The sequence below is a fragment of the Petaurus breviceps genome, unplaced genomic scaffold (genome assembly GCF_028583685.1).
Source record: "Petaurus breviceps papuanus isolate PSGF00001 unplaced genomic scaffold, PetGlider_PUasm1.0 76, whole genome shotgun sequence".
Lineage (NCBI taxonomy): Eukaryota > Metazoa > Chordata > Mammalia > Diprotodontia > Petauridae > Petaurus > Petaurus breviceps.
Window position 1 is genome coordinate 10,039,810 of NW_027186473.1, and position 21,717 is coordinate 10,061,526.

Sequence of the window (21,717 nt, forward strand, 5' to 3'; positions counted from 1 at the left end):
GGGAAGTAGGGGAATGAATCTGGAATTGAAAGTTTTGAAATCAAATATTCAAATATGTATATATATGTATACATGTGTGTGTATATATATATTTATATTTATATATATATATACTATAATTAATACCATCTTACATGTAATTGGGAAATGGGATGTGCAGGCACTGAGGCATAGAGATCCACTGGAAAAGTGGTAAGGGGTTTGGGGGGAAATGTGGGAGAGAGCAGATTGGAGGAGGGGATATCCTGTGGGACTGCTATTTTGGGGCGGTGGGTGGGGGAGAAATGGGGAGAAAATTTGTAACTCAAAATCTGGTGAAAACGGATGATGTAAATCAGAAGTTAATAAAGCATTAAAAAAAAAAGAGTGAGGGAAATAAGAAGGTTCTGAGTATTTCACATAAACCATACATCTCCCTACAATAATAGCCATTGCTAGTTTCCCTTTAATGATGTCTTAGCATACATTCTGCTGGCAATGTCAGTGATGAAAATTAAAGCTAGCCCAACAGGTAAAATCTTCCTTGTTTCCACCCTAGAGTTAATAGAGGGTTCATGGATATGCCTCTGCCATTTGCTAGTCTTACATCATGGGATGGAATGGAAGATGGAACTCCCTCAGTGTGGGGAGGGCAGGCCTGATCACTCATCCCATCAGCTTTCAATCTGAGTCTTCCATTTAATTCAGCTGTTCTCAACCAAGCTTCCTCAGTTCAATGGCAAGATACGACAGTCAATAGGGAAGAGACAGAAAAATTACAAAAAGCAGAAATAAGAAGCTAAAGTTTACAGTCACTGAATGCAGGGATAAGCAGACCTACCCATTTCCCAAAGCTCCTGAAGGTATTGTATTGTTATAGTAGAGTGGGCAAGGACTCAAAGTAATAGAGATTGGGAAACATTAAAGATTCCATTCCAACTCTTCCATTTTACTGAAGTGAAAATGCGTATGAGTTCAGAACAGTGTCTTATCCCTCATCAGGCTATGGAACAGAACCTCTAAGAGTCTCTGCAAAGCTGGAAAGGCTTCAAGTGAAAGTCCAATTGAAGAACTACACATTGCTACTCAAGGTCTAGTCTAGGTGAGTTTGCACAAGTTCGCCACCAGGTTGGTAGCAGGGTCATAAAGCTCAGGTAAGTGACTCTCAAGTAAGTACCATCTACTAAGTTACAGAGGTCTTGCAGTCTGCATTATTAGAAGAAAAACCCCCATTCATAAAATCCTAGATCCTTGAAGAATTCAAGTATAAGGAGAAGGTGTGGGAAAAATTCTTGGGTACTAATGACTCAGAGAACAGATTAGCTATCTTCAATGGGAAGAAATGACAGAAGGTCATGATAGAATGACCCAAAGATTTGAGCTGACTACAGGCTCAATAAAATTACAGTATACAACTTGATGGCAGCCTCTCTGACTATAGCAAGGCTCATCATCTGACATCAGACAGACTCACTGGCTTTATACTCAAAGCCCATCAGAACCTGCCAGACCCCAGTATCACCTCCAAGTCATGATGAGGGTTTCAGAGCAGAAGTATTCAAAAGCGGAAGTATAAAACCAATGGCTGGTTGATACAAGAGAAGCATATTTTGCCTCAACATAAGAAAGAATTGTCTAATTCTTTAGCTTTCAAAAATGGGACAGGATGTTTTGTGAGCTAGAAAGGTTCCTATTATAGGAAAGGGTCAAGTAGAAATTTGACATTTCCATTTGTTGATAATATTATAGAAGGGGTTTCTGCATCAGGCAGGGGTTTGCTTATGAAAGAGATGATTACTAATAACCAATGATGTGGGGAGATTAAGGTTTCCCCCTTTTCTTAATCCTTAATTCAAGAACTCAGTCTCTGAAGGTTGAGCTAACCTCCTCTATTCATATCCCACCCAGATGGGGCAGCAATTGTGTTCTGTTCAGGCTTGTATGGGGATAAATTCCTTGAATACATTGCCCAATGTTGAGAGTAACTTAAGAACTAAATGACATAATCAAAGTTCGGGTCCTGGCCCCTCATTGTAACAGTCATTCTCTCATCAATTGTTAACCAATCAGAGTTGATTGTCATCATGGCGGACACCTATTCTTCGAAGGGCATAAAAACTGTGAGCTGCCACCATGATTGTCTTTGTTCTAAGGGAGAGACAACCAAATTCCCATCCTTTTATTAAAATTCTGGCATTATTAATAAAATGACTCAATTACCCAGAAATTAAATCTCTCAAACCTTTTTAAATGCCACACCTAGCTGCACTCTCAGGTCACTTCCAAATCTGCAATTCTATAATCACTGCCACCTACCACCTCCATGTCTAAGGCTGTGGATTCCCTGCCCCCTTCTCACTCTCCAATGGCATTCCCACACCCCTTCATACGCGGACCCACATCCCCATCCCTGAAGAACAAGGGCAACTTAGAAGGTACATCTGAAGTTTCCACCCACCTTTTCTGGGCCTCCTGTTTACTGCAGCAAGTTTCACAGTAGTATTTCTGTTCACTACACAGTGTCTCAGTGTTACTGAAGTCTCTGTAGAGAAACATAATCTCATTTTTAAAAGGGACCAGGATATATTTTGTTTACTCGATCAAAGACATTTCCTCTGTCACATTGCAAAATCCTTTGTGGCATACAAGATGATTTGTGATCTGAATGTAAAAAGAAAAGTAGACTTTTGAAAAAAAAAAAAAGTTGAAAACTCTGACTTCTTTCATATGAAGCCTGGGAATAATGTTCATTGTTACTTCCATTATTTGGGCTATTATTTCACCAAAAAAGAAAATTTCAAATAAGGAACATTGAAAGCATCACAGAGCTACAACCTTAAATCCCCTAATGATTCAGAAAACTCCAGTGTTCCACAGAAGGGACTTTTAATGGAAGATCAAACAGATACACAAGAGTAATATGACTGTGCTACTTGAAAAACCTTCTTCAGGCTTCCCTTTTCAAAGCTGTTTAAAATAGTTCTTAAAACATTACTTGAGGGAATCACTGGGAATACTATTTTTAGGCTATTGACAACACTATTTAGCATCTTTAAGAAGATGCAAACAGGGCAGTCTTGTTATTTTAAGTGTGAAATTTAATATACTCTCTTTAAAAATATATGCATATACATGTGTATATATGTGTGTGTATATACACATCAGAAGTCTATATAACTCTCCTTTATTTTCTTCTTAGTATATTGAAATGTTTATATTTGTTAAGATCATAATAAAAATGAAAAACATTTTTAGAGATGATGCTTCAAACTGTATGAAACAATGATGCAGAAGCGAAGTGAGCCAAACCAGGGGAATATCACAAATGATAACAATGAATAACATTTATAAAGTACTAACTATGTGAGAGGCACCATGTTAAAGATTTGACAATCATCATCTCATTTGATCCTCAAAACAACCCTGGGAGGGAGTTGCTCTTACTATCCCCATTTTACAGATGAGGAAACAGAGGCGAAAAGAAGTTAAGTGGTTTTTTTCAGGGTCATACAACTTAGTAAGTGTCTGAGGCCAGATTTAGCATGGGTCTTCCTGACTCCAGACCCAGCACTCTATCTACTGCACAATCTAGTTGCCATGACTACAATAAATGGATAGAAGAACAAAGCTGAACACTGTAAAATTGTAATGATCAAGTCTGATCCCAGAGAAGTCACAAGAAAATGTACTTCCCTTCCTAACCACCTCCCCATTTCTCTGCAGGGCTGGAGCACCAGAGATGAAGAATATTGCACACTTTTAGACTCTGTTGATGTACTGGGCAGCTTCTGCTGTCTTTTTCCTACAGCCCCACCACCCCCCTTCCTTTGTATTCTTTGTTTCAAGGGAGAGAGTTTTTCCTTGTTCCTGGGTAGGAGAGTAGGGAAAAGATATATTTAGAAATCCCACATGGATCCTTGCTCCTGGTACCCAGATCTCAGATTATACATATTAATACCATTAGTAACAGTTCTGCTATGTTCTAGGTTAAATAGATTTTGGTGACCTAACTAATGTAATCCTTATTTAATGTAATGTTTTTATTGCAAAAGGTGTGACAAGTCCAACAGAGCCAGGATTAAAACTCATCTCATAATGCCATGCTTGGATTCTTTAATTAAGATACCTTCTGTCAAACTGAACATAGCACAGAGAACATAGAATGCAAATAATAAACCTATTATAGAAGGCAATTAGCTCTCAGGAGGTTTATGGGATATGTTATTTTGTAGTTTACAAAGTGATTGACTCAGAACCAAGAAGTCCTAGGTTCAAATACCACTTCTGACACTTCCTACCTCTATAACCGTTTCACTTAACCTCTCTGAGTCTCACATTTACCCATCTGTAAAATGAAGCTGATAACACCTCAGTGGATTGTTCTGAAGCTCAAATAAAGTAACAGATGAAAATACTTTGCAAATGTTCTCTACAAATTTCAGTTATTTTTGAAAATTTGTGTAAGTAATCATTATTTGAAGGGTACAATTTATACAATAACAGCAATATTGTAAAATTGAACAACTTTGAAAGACTTAAGAACTCTGATCCATTATTCCAGAGTGCTAATTATGCAGAGAGGTGGGAGGGAGAGAAAATAAAGGCTTGTTAATTGAAAAAAAAAATTAACCAAAAAATGCCAGAAGGAAACAAACAAGTGAGACAACTTTGAAAATGACATGTAGAATTCATTGTATATTTAAAAGGAAAAGCAAGCTATAAGTAATAAAAGGGTTTCATAATTTCACATACAATCTTTTTTTTCTGTTCTGTGTCACCAAGTGGGCTTTGTCTTGTGTGCTTTTAGTCCATAATGATCACTTCTGGAACTATGAAATATGCTTTGTTTCATCTGTACCTCCCCCTTCCTTCCCACATTTCCTTGCCAATTTAGGTTTGCTTGCCTGGCTAAATACCTGAGAAGAAGAATGGACAGGTTTTTATTTTTGTCTCTTTTTTTTTTAATTAATGAATGAATGAAGCCTATGTCAAGTAGGGTAGAGGTCTTGGTTCCCCAATGAGTATTAGTACTTCTGAAATAATACTAACTCTGAGGGTGACTGTAGTGGTAATGGGAATTTGAAGATCTTCACTGTCCCCTAATAAGCTTTTGGGAATTTGAAAACCTTCCCTGATTTGAAGATTTTTCCCTGCCTCCTAATAGACTGAATATAATCACATGGAGTTGGTGGTGGGAAGAGTTTTCTGAAAGGTGGAGAAGAGCCCATAGGAAGCTGGGAGTCAGAGCAGTTAGAGATGGAGGGAGGAAGGATGCACCTAGGGAGACAGCTAGGCTTATAAGTGGTGGTTTGTGGGAAAGCTAAAGGAAAGCGTGGTGTTATAGTATACTCTTTGCTACTATGTTTTTGGCTTTCTGATTTTAGGATTTGGTTTTCTGGTGCCTGAGTAAATTTTTTTTTTAAAGCAATTGGGGTTAAGTAACTTGCTCAAGGTTACATGGTCAGTTATTTCTGGGTGTGGTGCCAAGTATCTGAGCCCAGATTCAATCTCAGGTCTCCCCACTCTGGGGCTGGCGCTCTTACTGCGCTACCTGGCCACCCCCTGAAAAAATGTTTTGCTTCTGTCTTCTACATGGAGGGTCTGTTATGTTTTGTGATTGAGAACTATGCCAGTATATTTACAGTCACCATCAGTGCTGTGAATGTTGTGTTGGCACTACAATGACAGATGAGAAATAACAAGCTCCTCACTCCTTAATGAAGAATGGTCTAAGAAAGCATTGCTGAAATTAGTTATCTTAAATACTTTGGAGATTAGAAGAGGTCTGACACCTTGTACTTTTTTTTTTAATCAAAGAGATTCTCAGTTCAGAAAAGGTATGGGCATGATAAGGAAGACCGTTCAAGTTTCTTATATAAATTAAGTCTCACCAAACACAAGTGGAAATAAAACACAAAATAGAAATGGAAAGTCTGTCTTCCTCTCTAGCTTAAACCTAGTATCTCCAAGTGGGGCAATGACTCTCAGGGAGGTTCCAAAGCATTTGCAGAGTTCTGCAATAGTTTGTTTATAGTATTATATGAAGAATAAACTGGGAATTTCCAGTCTACTTCCTGACTCCTCCTGAATGATCCTAGGAACACAGATAAGAGATTTAGGGCTGGAAAGGGACTTTAGAGGTCATTCAGTCCAATTGCCTTATTTTGCAACTGAAAGAAGTAAGACCCTAAGAGATGAACTGCTTGGCCCAAGGTCACTCAGGAGGTGAGAAGCAGGAGATGAACCCATCTTCTGACTCCGGAGTCAGATTTTTCTAGTCTGATCACACTTTCTACTGAGCACAAGATTTTCTCCTGACCACACTGCCTCACATCTTTCCCTGGAGCCTAAGATTGGTTCTAAAACTGCTGAAGCTGTATAACTCTAGAGACTGAGAACATGTGTGCTCTCAGGGGCAGGTAGGTTTGATTGTTAATGGATAAAGACAGGACATAAGAAACATGATCAAATTTCTGGGAGAGGGAGGAGAGTTGTGGGGAAAAGAAAGATTTCAGAGTCGATTTGTTGGTCCGAATCACCCCAGACAGATGGGAATCTGAGCTATTTTAAAAGGCATTCAGAAAAGATTCCACAGTAACCCACTTGAACTGTAAGTTTTAACAATTCCAGATGTTACAATCTCTCTTCTCAAGCACAGCTGACCAACAGGGGGCACAGATACATTTTGCAAGAACAAAGTGTCAGAATGTACAAGAGTCATGTTTCTCTGAGTACAATCTTCTCTCTAGGAGTCCTTTTATAATGACAAAATCATAACAATTTAGAGCTATGTGCCCCACAGCATTAAATTGTAACCCAGCAATACCTCTACTAGGTCAGTACTCTACAGAAACAAGAGGAAAGAAAAGGGACCATTCCTAAATAAAGGAATGTTTACAGCAGCTTGTTTCAATGTTGTTATAGCAAAAAACTGGAAATTAAGTGGGTGCTTATCAATTGAAGAATGGCTGAACAAACTGTGATATGTAAATATAAGGGAATATTCTATCATTGCACTCTAAGAATGAGAAAAGGGAAAGTTCAGAGAAACCCAGGAAGACTTATATGAACTGATGCCAAATTAAGTGGGTGTAACTTGGAGAAACAATTTATACAATAATAAAACTTTAAAGAAAAGCAGCTTTGAAAGATTTAACAACTGTCTTTGAAGCAATGATCAACTAAGGCTGGAACATTCACCGATAATCAAATATGCTACCAGACTCCTTAGAAAGAGATGATGGGGTCAAAGTGCAGAATAAGACATATATTTTTGGACACAGGTAATACAGGATTCTGTTTTGTTTAACTAGTAATAGTCGATATGAGGGTTTTGTTATGTGCTTTATTTTTCTTTCTTTTTTTTTTGCCTTTTGGAGGGCAACTGGGGTTAAGTAACTTGCCCACGGTTACACGGCTAGTTTTTTTGTGTGGGTGTTAAGTGTCTGAGGCCGGAACTGAACTCGGGTCCTCCTGATTTCGGGGCTGGCGCTTTTACTCACAGAGCCACCTAGCCTCCCCTTGTGCTTTATTTTTCAAAAGAAGGAAGTAAAAGAAAAGAGAGCTAGTGGTATACTTGTCAAAAAAAAAAGAAAAAGGTAACTGAAACATTTTTTAAACTATATAGGAACCAAGAGACCAATTTATAAAATCACAATATTGTAAAAACAAATTCTGACAGACTTAAGAACTCTGATCAGTGAAATTAATAACCAACCATAATTCCAAAGGATTTGCAAAGAACTATGTTGTCTACTTCCTTACAGAGAGGGAATGGATTGACAATGAGGAATGAAACATACATTCTGGAATGTGACCATTTCTGGAATTCATTTTGCCTGACTGTGCATATGTGTTACAAGAGTTTTTTCTTTTTCTTTTTTTCAGTGGGGGAATTGGTGTGAGAGAGAAAATCAATGCTAATTAATTGGAAAAATTGTAAATTTAATAAATAAAATGTACAGAGGAGAACAGATGAAATGCCAGTAAGAAATACAGCCAAGAAGAAAACAGAAAGATGGCCAGAAGGAAGTGATGTGCTGAATTTATTTTATATTTTAAAGGAACAGAAATCTTTTAAGAAAGATTCTAGTTCCATGTATAATCCTCTTTTTCTGTTTACTTTGTATATGGAAATGGTAATTTTATTTAGTATTTGTTTAGTTGAGAATTGTTTTTTAATTTCAATTTTTTAAAATCACAAAGCCATTTGATGACATTAGAGTCATCTAATTGGCTGCCGCTGCTATGCCCCACCCCCTTCCATAGTTCAAACAAATTGCAATTGGGGAGTAAAGCACAGCTGACCGAATCTTTCTTTCCTGATCATCAGCTCAAACCATTACCAAACCTTCCCCCAGGCCCTTGGTAATCATCAAGTGTAATACGTCTTTTCTTTACTGGGCATTCAAGACCTTCCAATTTTCTGGTCTAGCTTTATCCCACAGTATTCCATTCACAGTTTATGACACAGCAAAACTGGTAGTCTTACCATTCTCTGTTTTTGTCCCAATCTACCAAATTCCCATGACTTTGCTCACTTGGTTCCCTTTGTAGGTTAGTGGGTCAGTCAAAAAGCATTTATTAAATGCCTACTATAGTTCCCTGCCAGATCAACTCTGTTGGAGTTGCTCCCCTTTTTCAAAGCCCAACTTGGGAGCCCCCCTCCTCCATGAAGCCTTCTTGATGCCCTCTTCATAAAGTGATCTATACAATCTGACATTTTATAGCCTATGGATTCTTTCCTTAAGACTTAGTACATTTTGCCTTTGCTCACAGACTTCTATCCCTGAAATGCACTCTCCACTCATCCTCATGTGGAATTCACCCTCCCTTCCTTCAGGGCCCAACTCAGGTGCTATCTTCTCCTCCGGAATCTTCCCAGCCTGTCCTCCAGCACCCCACCCCCACCCCAAGAGTAAGCTCTCCTTCTTATGTCTCAGAGCACTTCACCCAGACCTCCCCTCTGCATTCCTCTCATTCCTCTGGCATTTATGCATATCTTCCTCCCTCAGAATAACAGGTCCTCATTGGGAGGGGGGGGGAGGTAAGAGGAGGAAGAAGAAAGAAAGAAGAAAGGAAAAGAAAAAAGTAACACAGAAGAACTTACTTTTAAAAAAATTAATGGGATTGCATTGCAAGCTATCCCTTTCTACTGACTGCTATATCTGTTTGTATGTCTGCCCATGTCCATCTCCCAACCCTGTTCCTAACATACTCTAGATTTTAAAACTATACCCCCTCTACCGGAGGCTATCTTGGAACTTCTCTCAGCATCTGGAATAACCTTCTCATGCAGCTCATCCTGGTATATCCTTCCATAATATCTCCTTTGCCTTCTCTCACTGGGGAGTTCTTGGAATAGAGAGCTTAGACACAGACCTTAGCACAGCGTGTGACACAAATATTTAAAATTCTTCCTTCCTTCCCTTCCTTCCACAAATCAATATATTTACACAATTGTGATTCAAATAAGCAAAAGGCATACATCTCATACCTAAGTGACTAAACAGAATATCAAACACAAAACTTTTTTTAAAAAATTTCTAGTATATCCTCTTGCTTTTGCTCTCTAAAGATCTTCCCTTTCAATGCCTACTCTAATTTACTTTCATTCCATTCCAGGAGGGAGTGAAGGCAATGAAATGACAAATTTTGAGAAAGTTGGGCAGAAACATCTACTGAACAATGGGAGGAAATCTTTGTGGTTTTTTTTATTTGTGTATCACTAAATTAACCCAAAAGGTATAAATACAGACATGATATAGACTATGGTCTATTTACCTTAGACAGTGTGTGATTGATGTGTTCTGTTCCACGTCAACAGAAAGGTCAAGAAAATCTTCATCTTTGCTACTAACCTGTAGTAAGAAAAAAATCCTATTAGGTCCAAGGCTGTACAATGGCTAAGGTTTTCAACAGTCAAGTTTCACTTGCAATTATCCACACTGTAACTACCAAAATCACTATCACCACATCTTAAAGGAGTTAAAAGAAGAGAAGTTTAGGATGAAAAAAAAAAAAGTATGCTACAAATAAATCTTCTCCTTTAACTACATAGATTAAACCTCTGATGCAGAATTTAACACTGCAACTCAAGCCAGTCATTTCTTCCTAGTTTCTTTTGCTTTTCCCTGTTCATGTTCATATAGAGGTGACAGAAAGGCACTAAAATCACAGAGAAACTAGCAGTCAGTAGGATAGATAAAATGGAGAACAAAGGGCTTAGAGACTACCCCCCCCCAATTCTTTTGAGTTCAGCATTATGTCCCTACTATGTACTAGGTCCTGGGAACACACAGATGAAAATGATAGTGTCTATTCTCAAGATGCTCAAGATGTGCTGGGGAAACAACTACAAAGAACCTGAACAATTACAGAGGCAGCTTGCTGTGGCAGATAGAGAGTCATGTCCTGGAGTCAGTAACATGAAATAGAATCCTTTCTCAGACAGCTAAAAGATGTATAAGCCTGGATAAGCCTCTTCACTGCCCTGTGCCTCAGTTTCCTCATCTGTAAAACTATACTAATACCTCACAGAGTTGTTCTAAGGATCAAATGATAATACAAAGTGTTTTGAAAGTCTTATTATATTAAATTTCAGTTGTTTATTTTTATTATCATAGAAGCATCTTCTGTCTGCCACTCCTTGAGACCTAGCTCCCTGATGTTAACACTACATATCTGGCCACCCTTTCTAGTGCTGATTAAAAACAGGTGCTTAACTAAAATGTCTTTTGAATCAGATTTCAAACTATATTAACAAAGAGTAAACATGAAAGCAATCCAGTACTAACTGAGAAATAGAGGTGTGGATGAGTGAAATTAGGTACACAGGACACAATAGTAAATGACCACAGTAATCTAGTGTTTGATAAACCCAAAGATCCAAGTTTTGGGGACAAGAACTCACATTTGACAAAAATTGCTGGGAAAACTAAAAAGCAGTTTGGCAGAAATTAGGTATAGACTAACATCCCACATCATATACTAAAAATAAGGTCAAAATGGATAAATGATTTAAACATAAAGAGTGATTTTGTAAGTAAATTAGAGAGCATGGAAAAAGTTACTTGTCAGGTCTATGGATAAAGGAAGAGTTTATGACCAAACAAGACACAGAAAGGATCAAGAAAAGTAAAATGAAGGGAGGGGGTGCAGAGCCAAGATAGCGGAGTAAAAACAGGACCTCCGCATGGCTCTAGCTCCCACCACCTCCAATACATGTAAAAAAATGACTCTAAACAAATTTTAGAGCTATAGAACCCATAAAGTAACAGAGAAAAACAAATCTCCCACTGAAGGCAGCCCAACAGGTCAACAAGAAGTGACTATTGCACCAGGCTGGGAGCTGAGTGCAGTCCCACATGAGCTGTGTAGTTCTGATCCCTGAGCAGCCCCTACCAGCAACCAGGACTTCAGGAGGGTGAATGACCAACAGCTGTGGAAGTTTCCAGATTTCTCAACTCATAAACATCAAAAAGAAAGTAAAAAGTCAGTGGGGAACTCTGCTGGAACTGGGTGGAGAAGAGCACAGTCCCCCAGGACAAGAAGTGGTGGAGCTCCTGGCCTGCAGATTGCAGGGGGACCAAGCTACCAGTCTGAGGGTAATCACTATTGCTTTAACCTACTTGGATCTGGATCACAGCATTGAGCTACCGTCCTAGGGTGTGTGGCCAGTGTGCCAGAGCTTGTAGGAGCTGTAGAGAGGGCACCCAACTAATAGCTCTGGCAGCTGCAAAAACCCCTGTGATTTGGGACAAAGCTCTCTCCACTCTGGAAGCAGAGTTCTACCATGGCAAAGAACTCAAAAGTCAAGTAACTGGCAAGAGAAGCAAGCAGAGGAAGTGCAATCAGACCATACAATCCTTTCTAGGGGACAAAAAGGATCAAAGCATGGAACTGGAGGAGAACAATGAAGTCAGAACTCCTGTACCAAAAGCTTCCAAGAAAAATATGAATTGGTCACTGGCCAAGGAGGAACTCAAGAAGGATTTTGAAAATCAAGGAAGAGAAGTGGAAGAAAAATTGGGAAGAGAAATGAGAATGATGCAAGAAAATCATGAAAAGTGAGTCAATATCCAGAATGAAGAAAATAACACCTTAAAAAACAGACTAACTCAAATGCCAAAAGAAGCCCAAAAAGCCAATGAGGAGAAGAATGCCTTAAAAAGCCAAATTTGCCAGATGGAAAAGGAATTTCAAAAACTCACTGAAGAGAATAATTCCTTCAAAATTAAATGGGAACAATTAGAAGCTAATGACTTTATGAGAAATCAAGATACTATAAAACAGATCCAAAAAAATGAAAAAATAGAAGGCAATGTGAAAAATCTCACCGGAAAAACCACTGACCTGGAAAATAGATCCAGGAGAGATAAGTTAAAAATTATTGGACTACCTGAAACCCATGATCAAAAAAAGAGCCTAGACACCATCTTGCAAGAAATTATCAAGCAAAACTGCCCTGATATTCTAGAACCAAAGGGCAAAATAGAAATTGAAAGAACTCACTAATCGCTTCTTGAAAAAGATCCCAAAAAAGAAAATTTCTAGGAATATTATAGACAAATTCCAGAGTTTCCAGGTCAAGGAGAAAATACTGCAAGCAGTAAGGAAGAAATAATTTGAGTATTGTGGAAACACAATCAGGAAACACAAGACCTAGCAGCTTCGACATTAAGGGATCGAAGGGCTTGGAATATGATGTTCTGGAGGTCAAAGGAGCTAGGATTAAAATGAAGAATCACCTACCCAGCAAAAATGAGTATAATGCTTCAGGGGAAAATATGGTCATTCAATGAAATAAAGGATTTTTCAAGCATTCTTAATGAAAAAACCAGAGCTGAACAGAAAATTTGACATTCAAATAAAGAAGCATGAGAAGGTAAGCAGGAAAAAGAAATCATAAGGAACTTATAAAGTTGAACTACTTTCATTCCTACATGGAAAAATGATCATTGAAACTGATGAGGCTTTTCTCAATATGAGGATAGCTGAAGGGAATATATGTATATATGTTTATATATACATATATGTATGTATAGGAGGGTGTATTGTGTATAAATATATGTGTGAGTATATGCATATGTGTGTATATGTATACATACACAGAGGGCACAGGATGAGTTGAATCTAAAAAATAAAATTAAGAGGTGAGAGAGGAATATATTGGGAGGAGAAAGAGAGTGATAGATTAGGGTAAATTACCTCATATAAAAGAGGCAAGAGAACACTGTTACAATGATGGGAAAGAGCAAGAAGGTGAAAGGGTCAACCTTACTCTCACTGAATGTGGCTTAAGGAGGGAATAACATACACATTCAATTGGGTATCTTACCCTACAGGAAAGGGGTTAAAGGGAGGATGATAGAAGGGAGGGAAGATTGGGGGAGAGGTTAGTTAGAAGCAAACACTTTTGAAAAGGGACAGGGTCAAAGTAGAAAATAGAATGAGTGGGGGGCGGGATAGGATGGAGGGAAATATAGTTAGTCTTTCAAAATATAACTACTATGGAAAAGTTTTGCGTAACTACACATGTACAACTTATATTGAATTGCTTGTCTTTCCAGTGGGGGTGGGTGAGGAGGGAAGAAGGCAAAGACTCTGGAACTCAAAGTTTCAAAAACAAATGTTAAAAAAAATTGTTTTTTATATGCAACTGGGAAATAAGATATACAGGCACTGGGATATAGAAATTCATCTTGCCCTACTAGAAAGCTGGGGGGGTTATGGGGGAGGATATAAGAAAGAACAGATTAGGGGAAGGGGTATTTAGTAGGCTTGCTGTTTTGGGGTGTGGGTAGGGGAAAGACGGGGAGAAAAATCTGTAACTCAAAACCTGGTGGAAATGAATGTTGAAAACTAAAAATAAATTGGGAAAAAGGGGTTTGTACAAAAAAATTAATACAGCCAAAATTAGAAGGAAAACGGGCAAAAAAATTACAATAAGTTTCTCTGATAAAGGTATCATTTATCAAATGGGGGACTGAGCCAAATTTACAAAAATATGAGTCATTTCCCAACTGATAAACTGTCAAAGGATAGGAACAGGCAGTTTTCAGAAGAAGAAAACCAAAGCTATCAATTATCACATGCAAAAATTCTCTAAATCACAATTGAATAGAGAAATACAAATTAAAACAACTCTGAGATACCACCTCACACCAATCAGAATGGCTAAGATGACAGAAAAGGAAAATGATAAATGCTGGCAGGCAGGTAGAAAAACAGAGACTCAAATGCACAGTTGGTGGAGTTGTGAAGTGATCCAAACATTTCGGGAAAACAATTTGAAACTACTCCCAAAGGGATATAAAACTGTCCATATGCTTTGACCCAGCAATGCAACTACTAGGTCTATTTCCCAAAGAGATAAAAAAAAGGAAAAAGGATCTATCTATACAAAAATATTTATAGTAGCTCTTTTTTCAATAGCAAAGAATTGGACATTTGAGGGGATGCTCATCAACTGGGGAATGCTGAACAAGTTGTAGCATTTGATTGTGATGGAATACTATTGTGCTATGAGAAATGATGAGCAGCATGATTTCAGAAAATTCTGGGAACTGAGCAGAACCAAGAGAACACTGTATATAATAACAGCATGACTTTACAATCAACTGTTGAAAGACTTAGCTACTATGACCAATACAATGATCCAAGACAGTTCCAAAGGACTCATGATGAAAAATGCTATCTACCTCCAGAAAGAGAACTGATGAACTCTTCAGTGCAGACTTAAGTATTTTTTTCACTTTATTTTCCTTGGGATTTTTTTTTTTGGCATGTTTCCTATTGCAACATGGTAAATATGGAAATGTTTTGATATGATATTTGATGTCATATTGCTTGCCTTCTCAATGGAAGAGTAGCAGGAGGGAGGGGGAGAATTTGGAACTCGATATCTTTAAAAATTAATATTAAATTTTTTTTTGCTTTTTGGGGGACAATTGGGGTTAAGTGACTTGCCCAAGGCTACACAGCTAGTTTTTGTACTGAATGATTGAGGCCGCATTTGAACTCAGGTCCTCCTGACTCCAGAGCTGGTGCTCTATTCACTGCACCACCTAGCTGCCCCAATATCAAAAAATTTTCAATGTAATTTGGAACTATTTAATAAATAAATAAAAATATACTTAACAGGGTTTTTTAAAAGTATTTTTTTGACTGGCTGCCCTTTAATTCATGCTGGGGAAGTCAGAATACTCCTCTATCCCCATTACCACTTCTAGAAAATCCCTCTACCACCATCACTCAATCCAAATTTGTCATACAATCAATATTCAGGTAGCTGTTATCTACCAACCCTCAGAATTTCTTATTCTCCTTCCTTAATGAGTTGAATATCTGTCTCCATCTCAACTCCTGTACTCTTACTAAGGGATTCCAAAATACACAGATTGATGTTGATGGTTAGACATTTTTAGTTGTGTCCGACTCTTCATAATCCCTTTTGGGCTTTTCTTGACACAGATACTTGGGAGCGGTTTGCCATTTCCTTCTCTAGCTCATTTTACAGATGAGGAAACCGAGGTAAACAGGGTTAAGTGATTTGCCCAGGGTCACATAGCTAGTTAGTGTCTAAGACCAAATTTGAACTCAGGAAGATATAAGTCACCCTGACTCCAGACCTGTGCCAGTTAGTTGTTTCCTAACTTTCCAATATATCTCACATTATTATTATTATTATGGCATCTTCTTGCACTCACTTGCCCTGGCTCTCTCCTGTTGATCCTACATCCCTAGCTACCCTTTCCAGTACTGATTATATGCCAATTCATTATCCCCTCACTCTATTCATTTCCCAAGAGCTACTTCTCATTCCACCTCAGCTACAGAGAAAAAAAGACATAAACTTGACTTTGCAATCACCCACAAGTGTTCTAATTCCATAATTGTGAAATCCAAAATTCCCTTATTTGATCATAATCTTTTATCATTCTTTGTTTCCCTCCTCCTTAGAACCTCCAACCCTGTTTTTCATCCTCACTGTGACCTCCAATCCTTCCATTGTTCTTTCTCAGGCCATTTACTCCTGCATTAGCTCTACTTTTGTCCCTTCTCAATCTTGACACCAGGTAAGTCATTTCAACTGTATGCTATCCCTTACACTCAAGTCTCTTGACTCCTTGGCCTAGTGCCAATCAGGCTTTACCAAAACCCAAACTTGTATTACTCTACAAATGTACTGCCTTCCTTCAGGCTACTGAAAGTGATTGGAAAAAACCAAGATCCATTTTGCCTGTGTCCAGTACAAATTTAAGTTATGTAATCTCACCTGGGTGCTCACTGAAGCAAGATAATCCTTTCACACATCCCTAACTGAATAGCTGTTTCACCTAAGAAGTTTCACCAAAGGTCCTCAGGCTTTACACTTCACAAAAAACATTGAGGCCAAGCACCAGGAGCTCTGTTTTCCCTCCTCCCCATCTTATACCATTCAGATATCTTCTTCCACTGTTTCTTCCTCATTTCACATAAAAAGGGAGCCCTTCTCTTTGCCAAGGCCAGCCCCTGTAATGGACCCTTTGTCCTGCTCTTTCCCATCTTCTCCAACAGACAGTCCTCTTTAGCACCCTCAGTTCCTCATTAATCTTTAACATCTGTCTACCTGCTACTTTCCTGCTACCTACCAACATGCTCATTTCTTTCATCTATGCTTTAGTTCTTAAAAAAAACAAAAAAAAACTTTTACTTGATCCAACCATCCCCACTATCATTCTATAGCTTTCCTCCCCTTCTTAGCTAAATTCCTTGAGAACACCATCTAAATGGCATTCTCTCTACTTCCTTTCTTAAGGAAATTTAATTCTTAATTCACTTAATTCTAAACTCTGTAATCAGCCAACCAGCTTCATCATTTAACAGAAATTGTTCTCTCCAAAGTTAGCAATGACCAAATCTAATGGCCTTTCTCTTAATTAGGTCTTTCTGGAACTCTCTGTAGCCTTTGACTCTGTCAATCACCCTCTTCCCCTGGGTAGTCTCACTTCTTTAGCTTTTCATGACAGTGATCTTATGGCTTTTCTCCAATCTCTCTATACACTCCTTATCAATCTCCTTTGCTATGTCCAGGTCACACCCATTAACCACAGATGTTTCCCAAGGGTCTCTCTTCTTCTCCCTCTATACTATCTTGACTGGTGATCTCATCTGTTTTGAAGGGTTCAAGGATCATTAAGCCCATTTCTATTCAGATCACTTCTCAGACCAGTTCTGGTCTCCTATCATCAGCTGCGTCTTAGATATCTCACACCAGATGTCCTAAGGCATCTCAAAACTCACCAAGCCCAAAAGAAAGCTCATTAACTTTCCCCTAAAACATTTCTATCATCAAAATTCCTCTATTATTGTCAACCAGGCTCACAATCTCAATGTCATCCTCAATACCTCACTTACACTCATTCTACATATCTAATCTGTTGTCAAGTTTTTTTTCTACCTTTATGACACCTCTCATATACATCCCTTTTTCTCACCCACACAACCACCAGCCTGGCACAGGCTTCATAACCTTATACCTGGACTACTACAACTTTCTGGGTTGTCTTCCTACCTCAAGTTTTTACCCATTCCAATCTATCCTCTAGTTGGCTACCCAAGTGATCTTCCTAAAGTCTAAGTATGTCATCAGGGCAGCTAGGTGGCGCAGTGAGTAGAGACCCAGCCCTGGAGTCAGGAGGACCTGAGTTCAGATCCAGCCTCAGACACTTAAACACACACACACACACACACACACACACACACAAAACTAGCCATGTGGCCTTGGGCAAGTTACTTAACCCCAAATGCCTTCCAAAAAAGCAAAAAACAAAAAAAATCTAAGCATGTCACAACCTATTATTTATTTATTTATTATGTGTATGTGTTATATATTATATTTATTTATTAATATATTATATTTATTTATATATTAAGTTATTCTTCTCTCTCTCCTCTACTGTTCTCATGTCTTGTTGCCCTTTACATCCTTTACAGCCTTGCTACATTTGCCCCACTTTATTAAAACACCTCCCTTGTAAAACACTGATAACAGGCCTTTGGGGTGACTGAATCAATGGCAGCAGCCACTGCTTCCTAAGCTCTCAATCCACAGACAGTAAGGGACTTGGACAACTAGTCAGAAAAATATTAGAGGGGTCCCTTTGCTGGCACTGGGTGCAGAACTGCTGCATTATCCAGACTTGGATCCAGGTCCCAGTCCTGGGTCACAGTCCCAGGGTGAAGAGGAACACTAGCACACCAGAGTTTGTAGCTTCAAAAAACCAAGGGTCTTGGTCACAGTTCCAAGGCACAAAAGAGTGCTTGTGGTCATTCACAGACAAGAACACAGGCCAGGAGAGTAGTAAACACACTTCTCCTTAGGTCATTCCACCTTGGAAGAACTGAAAGCTTGCAGACCCCCACAACTAGCTTCCAAAACAACTGCACAAAAAAGCTTGAGATAGTGTGCCCGCTCCACCCCAGAAGCAGAGCCCAAATTTAATATAAACTAAAAGTCAAGAAATAGGTTGGAAATGTGAACAAACAACAAAAAAAAGATCTTGACCACAGAAAGCTACTATGGTGACAGGGAAATCAAAAGTCAAAACTGCTACATCCAAAGCCACAAAGAAGAATGTGAATTGTTCTCAGGCTCAAAAAGAATTCCTGGAAGAGTTGAAAAAGGATTTTAAAAAATCAAAGAGATAAAGGAAAAAATTGGGAAAAGAAATGACAGTGATGCAAGAAAATCATGGGAAAAAAGAGTCAACAGCTTGGTATAGGAGGCACAAAAATATAGTGAAGAAAATAACACCTTAAAAAAACAAAATAAGTCAAATGGCAAAAGAGACACAACGATCCAATAAAGAAAAGAATGGCCTAAAAAGCAGAACTGGCTAAATGTAAAAAGAGATACAAAAATTCACTGAAGAGAAGAAATCCTTAAAAAGTATAATTGGACAAATGGAAAAGGAGGCACAAAAGTTCAATGAAGAAAATAATTTTTGGGGTGGCTAGGTGGTACAGTGAGTAAGAGCACCGGCCCTGGAGTCGGGTGGACCCAGGATTGGTTCTGGCCTCAGATACTTAACACCCACACAAAATAACTGGCCATTTAATTCCAATTGCTTTAAAAAAAAAAAAGGAAATAATTCTTTAAGAATCAGAATCCAACAAGTAGAAGCTATGACTTCATGAGACACCAAGAAGCAATCAAACAAAATCAAAAGAATGAAAAAATAGAAGAAAATGAGAAATATGAAAAACAACTGATGTAGAAAACAAATCAAGGAAAAATAATTTTAAGAATTATTGGACTACCTGAAGGCCATGATCAAAAAAATGAACTTAGACATCATCTTTCGAAAATTATCAAGGAAAACTATCCTAAGCTTCTAAAACTAAAAGGTAAAACAGAAATTGAAAGAATTTACTGATCACTCAAACTCCCAGGAATATTATAGCCAAATTCCAAAGCTCCAGGTCAAGGAGAAAATATTACAAACAGACAGAAAGAAAAAAATTCAAATATCACGGAGCTATAGTCAGGATAACACAAGATTTAGCAGCTTCTACATTATAGGATCAGAGGGCTTGGAACATGATATTCTGGAAGGCAAAGAAGTTATGATTAAAAGCAATAATCACCTACTCAGCCAAACTGAGTAGAACCCTTGTGGGGAGGTGGGGGATGGATATTCAATGAAACAGAGGCCTTTCAAGCATTCTTGATGAAAAGAAAATCTGACTTTCAAATACAACACTTAAGAGAAGTATAAAAAAGTAAACAGGAAAGAGAAATCATAAGGAATTCAATAAGGTTACGCTGTTTACATTCCTACATGAGAAGATGATACTTGTAACTCCTAAGAACTTTCTCATTATTAGGGTAGTTAGAATAAGTATACATAAATAGAGGTCATGGGTGCAAGTCAAATATGATGGGATGATAACTAAAAAATAAAATTAAAGAGAGAAAGAGGAATGCATTGGGAGAAGAGAGAGATAGAATAGAGGTAAATTATCTTGTATAAAAGAGGCACAAAAGAGTTTTTCAGTGTAGGAGAATGTGGGGGAAGTAGTGGGGAGCACTTGAACCTTACTGTAATCAGGACTGGCTTCAAAGAAGGAATAGCATACATACTCAGTTGGGTATAGAAATCTATCTTATCCCACAGAAAAGTAGGAGGGGAAGGGAATAACAGAAAAGGGTAGGGGTACTGATAGAAAGATAGGCAAATTGGGGGAGGCAGTAGCCAGAAGCAAAATACTTTTGAGGATGTACAGGGTAAAAGGAGAGAGATAGTAGGATAAACAGAAGGGAAAACAGGATGGAGGGAAATACACAGGTAAAACTGTGAAAAAAGTTTAGAGAAAACAGCATTTCTTAAAGAAACAGCATTTCTCATATAGAGAACTGAATCAAATTTTTCAAAATAAAAGCCATTCTGCAATTGATAAATGGTCAAAGGATATGAACAGGCAGTTTTCAGACAAAGTAATCAAACCTAGCTATAGTTATATAAAAAATGCTCTAAGGGTGGCTAGGTGGCGCAGTAAATAGAGCACCAGCCCTGAAGTCAGGAGGACCTGAGTTCAAATCCAGCCTCAGACACTTAACATAACTTACTAGCCGTGTGACTTTGGACAAGTCACTTAACCCCAATTGCCCTCCAAAAAAAAAAGCAAAAAAATGCTCTAAATCACTATTGATTAAAGGAATACAAATTAAAACAACTTTGAGGTACCACCCCACACCTATTAGATTGTCTAATATGACAAAAAAGGAAAACGCAAAAGTGTTGGAGGGGATGTGGAGAAAACGAAACTTTAATACACTGTTGTTGGAGTAGTGAACAGAATCAACCATTCTATATCAGCAATTTGGAACTATGCCCAAAGGTTTATAAAAGTATGCCTACCCTATGATGGAGCAATATCACTACTAGGTCTGTATCACAAAAAGATTTTTTGAAAAAGAGGAAAAGGATCCATATGTACAGAAATATTTATAGCAGCTCTTTTAGTGGTGGCAAAGAATTGAAAATTGAGGTGATGTCCATCAATTGGGGAATGATCAACCAAGTTTTGGTGATGGAAAACTATTGTGCTATAAGAAAAGATGAGTAGAATGCCCTCAGAAAAAGCTGGACTTACATTAACTGATGCAAAGTGAAGCGAGCAGAACCAGGAGAATGTTGTATACATTACACCAATATTGTGCAATGATCAGCTGCAGATGACTTAGCTATTCTCAGCAATACAATGATCCAAGTCCAATTCCTAAGGACTTATGATAAAAAATGCTATCTATCTCCAGAGAAAGAACTGGAGTCTGAATACCTATCAAAGCATACTTTTTAAAAAACTACTTTTCTTGGGGTTTAATTTGGTCTGTTTTCTTTACTTCTAATATGGAAACATGTTTTACCTGACTACACATGCATATGTTACGTCAAACTGCTTGCCTTCTCAATAACAAGGAGGAGGAAAGAATGAGGGGGAGAATTTGAAACTCAAAAATTTAAGAAACAAATGTTAAAAATTATTTTTCATGTAATTGGAGAAAAAATAAAATATTCTTCTTTGAAAATACACTGATGACCTCCTAATGACTAAATCCTGAGGCGTTTTCTCAGTTCTCAACCTCTGATCTCTTTGAAATAGCACAGCTGGATAGTTCCTCTTTTTGGTTACTCACACATCACTCTAAGCTTCAGAGGCATGATGCTCTCATCTGGTTTTCTCCTTACC

The 21,717-nt window shown here is 38.1% G+C and overlaps 1 protein-coding gene across 2 annotated transcripts in view; it reads right to left on the reverse strand.

Annotated features, from left to right (window-relative positions):
* USP46 (ubiquitin specific peptidase 46) overlaps positions 1-21,717 on the reverse strand; it is a 68,404-nt gene that overhangs the window by 10,539 nt on the left and 36,148 nt on the right. For both annotated transcript variants that reach the window (XM_069105221.1, XM_069105222.1), the window contains exons 5-6: positions 9,763-9,839; positions 2,438-2,521 (exon numbers count right to left, since the gene is read on the reverse strand). In XM_069105221.1, coding sequence (XP_068961322.1) covers positions 2,438-2,521; positions 9,763-9,839 — 161 coding nt within the window. The remainder of the gene's footprint in view (positions 1-2,437; positions 2,522-9,762; positions 9,840-21,717) is intronic.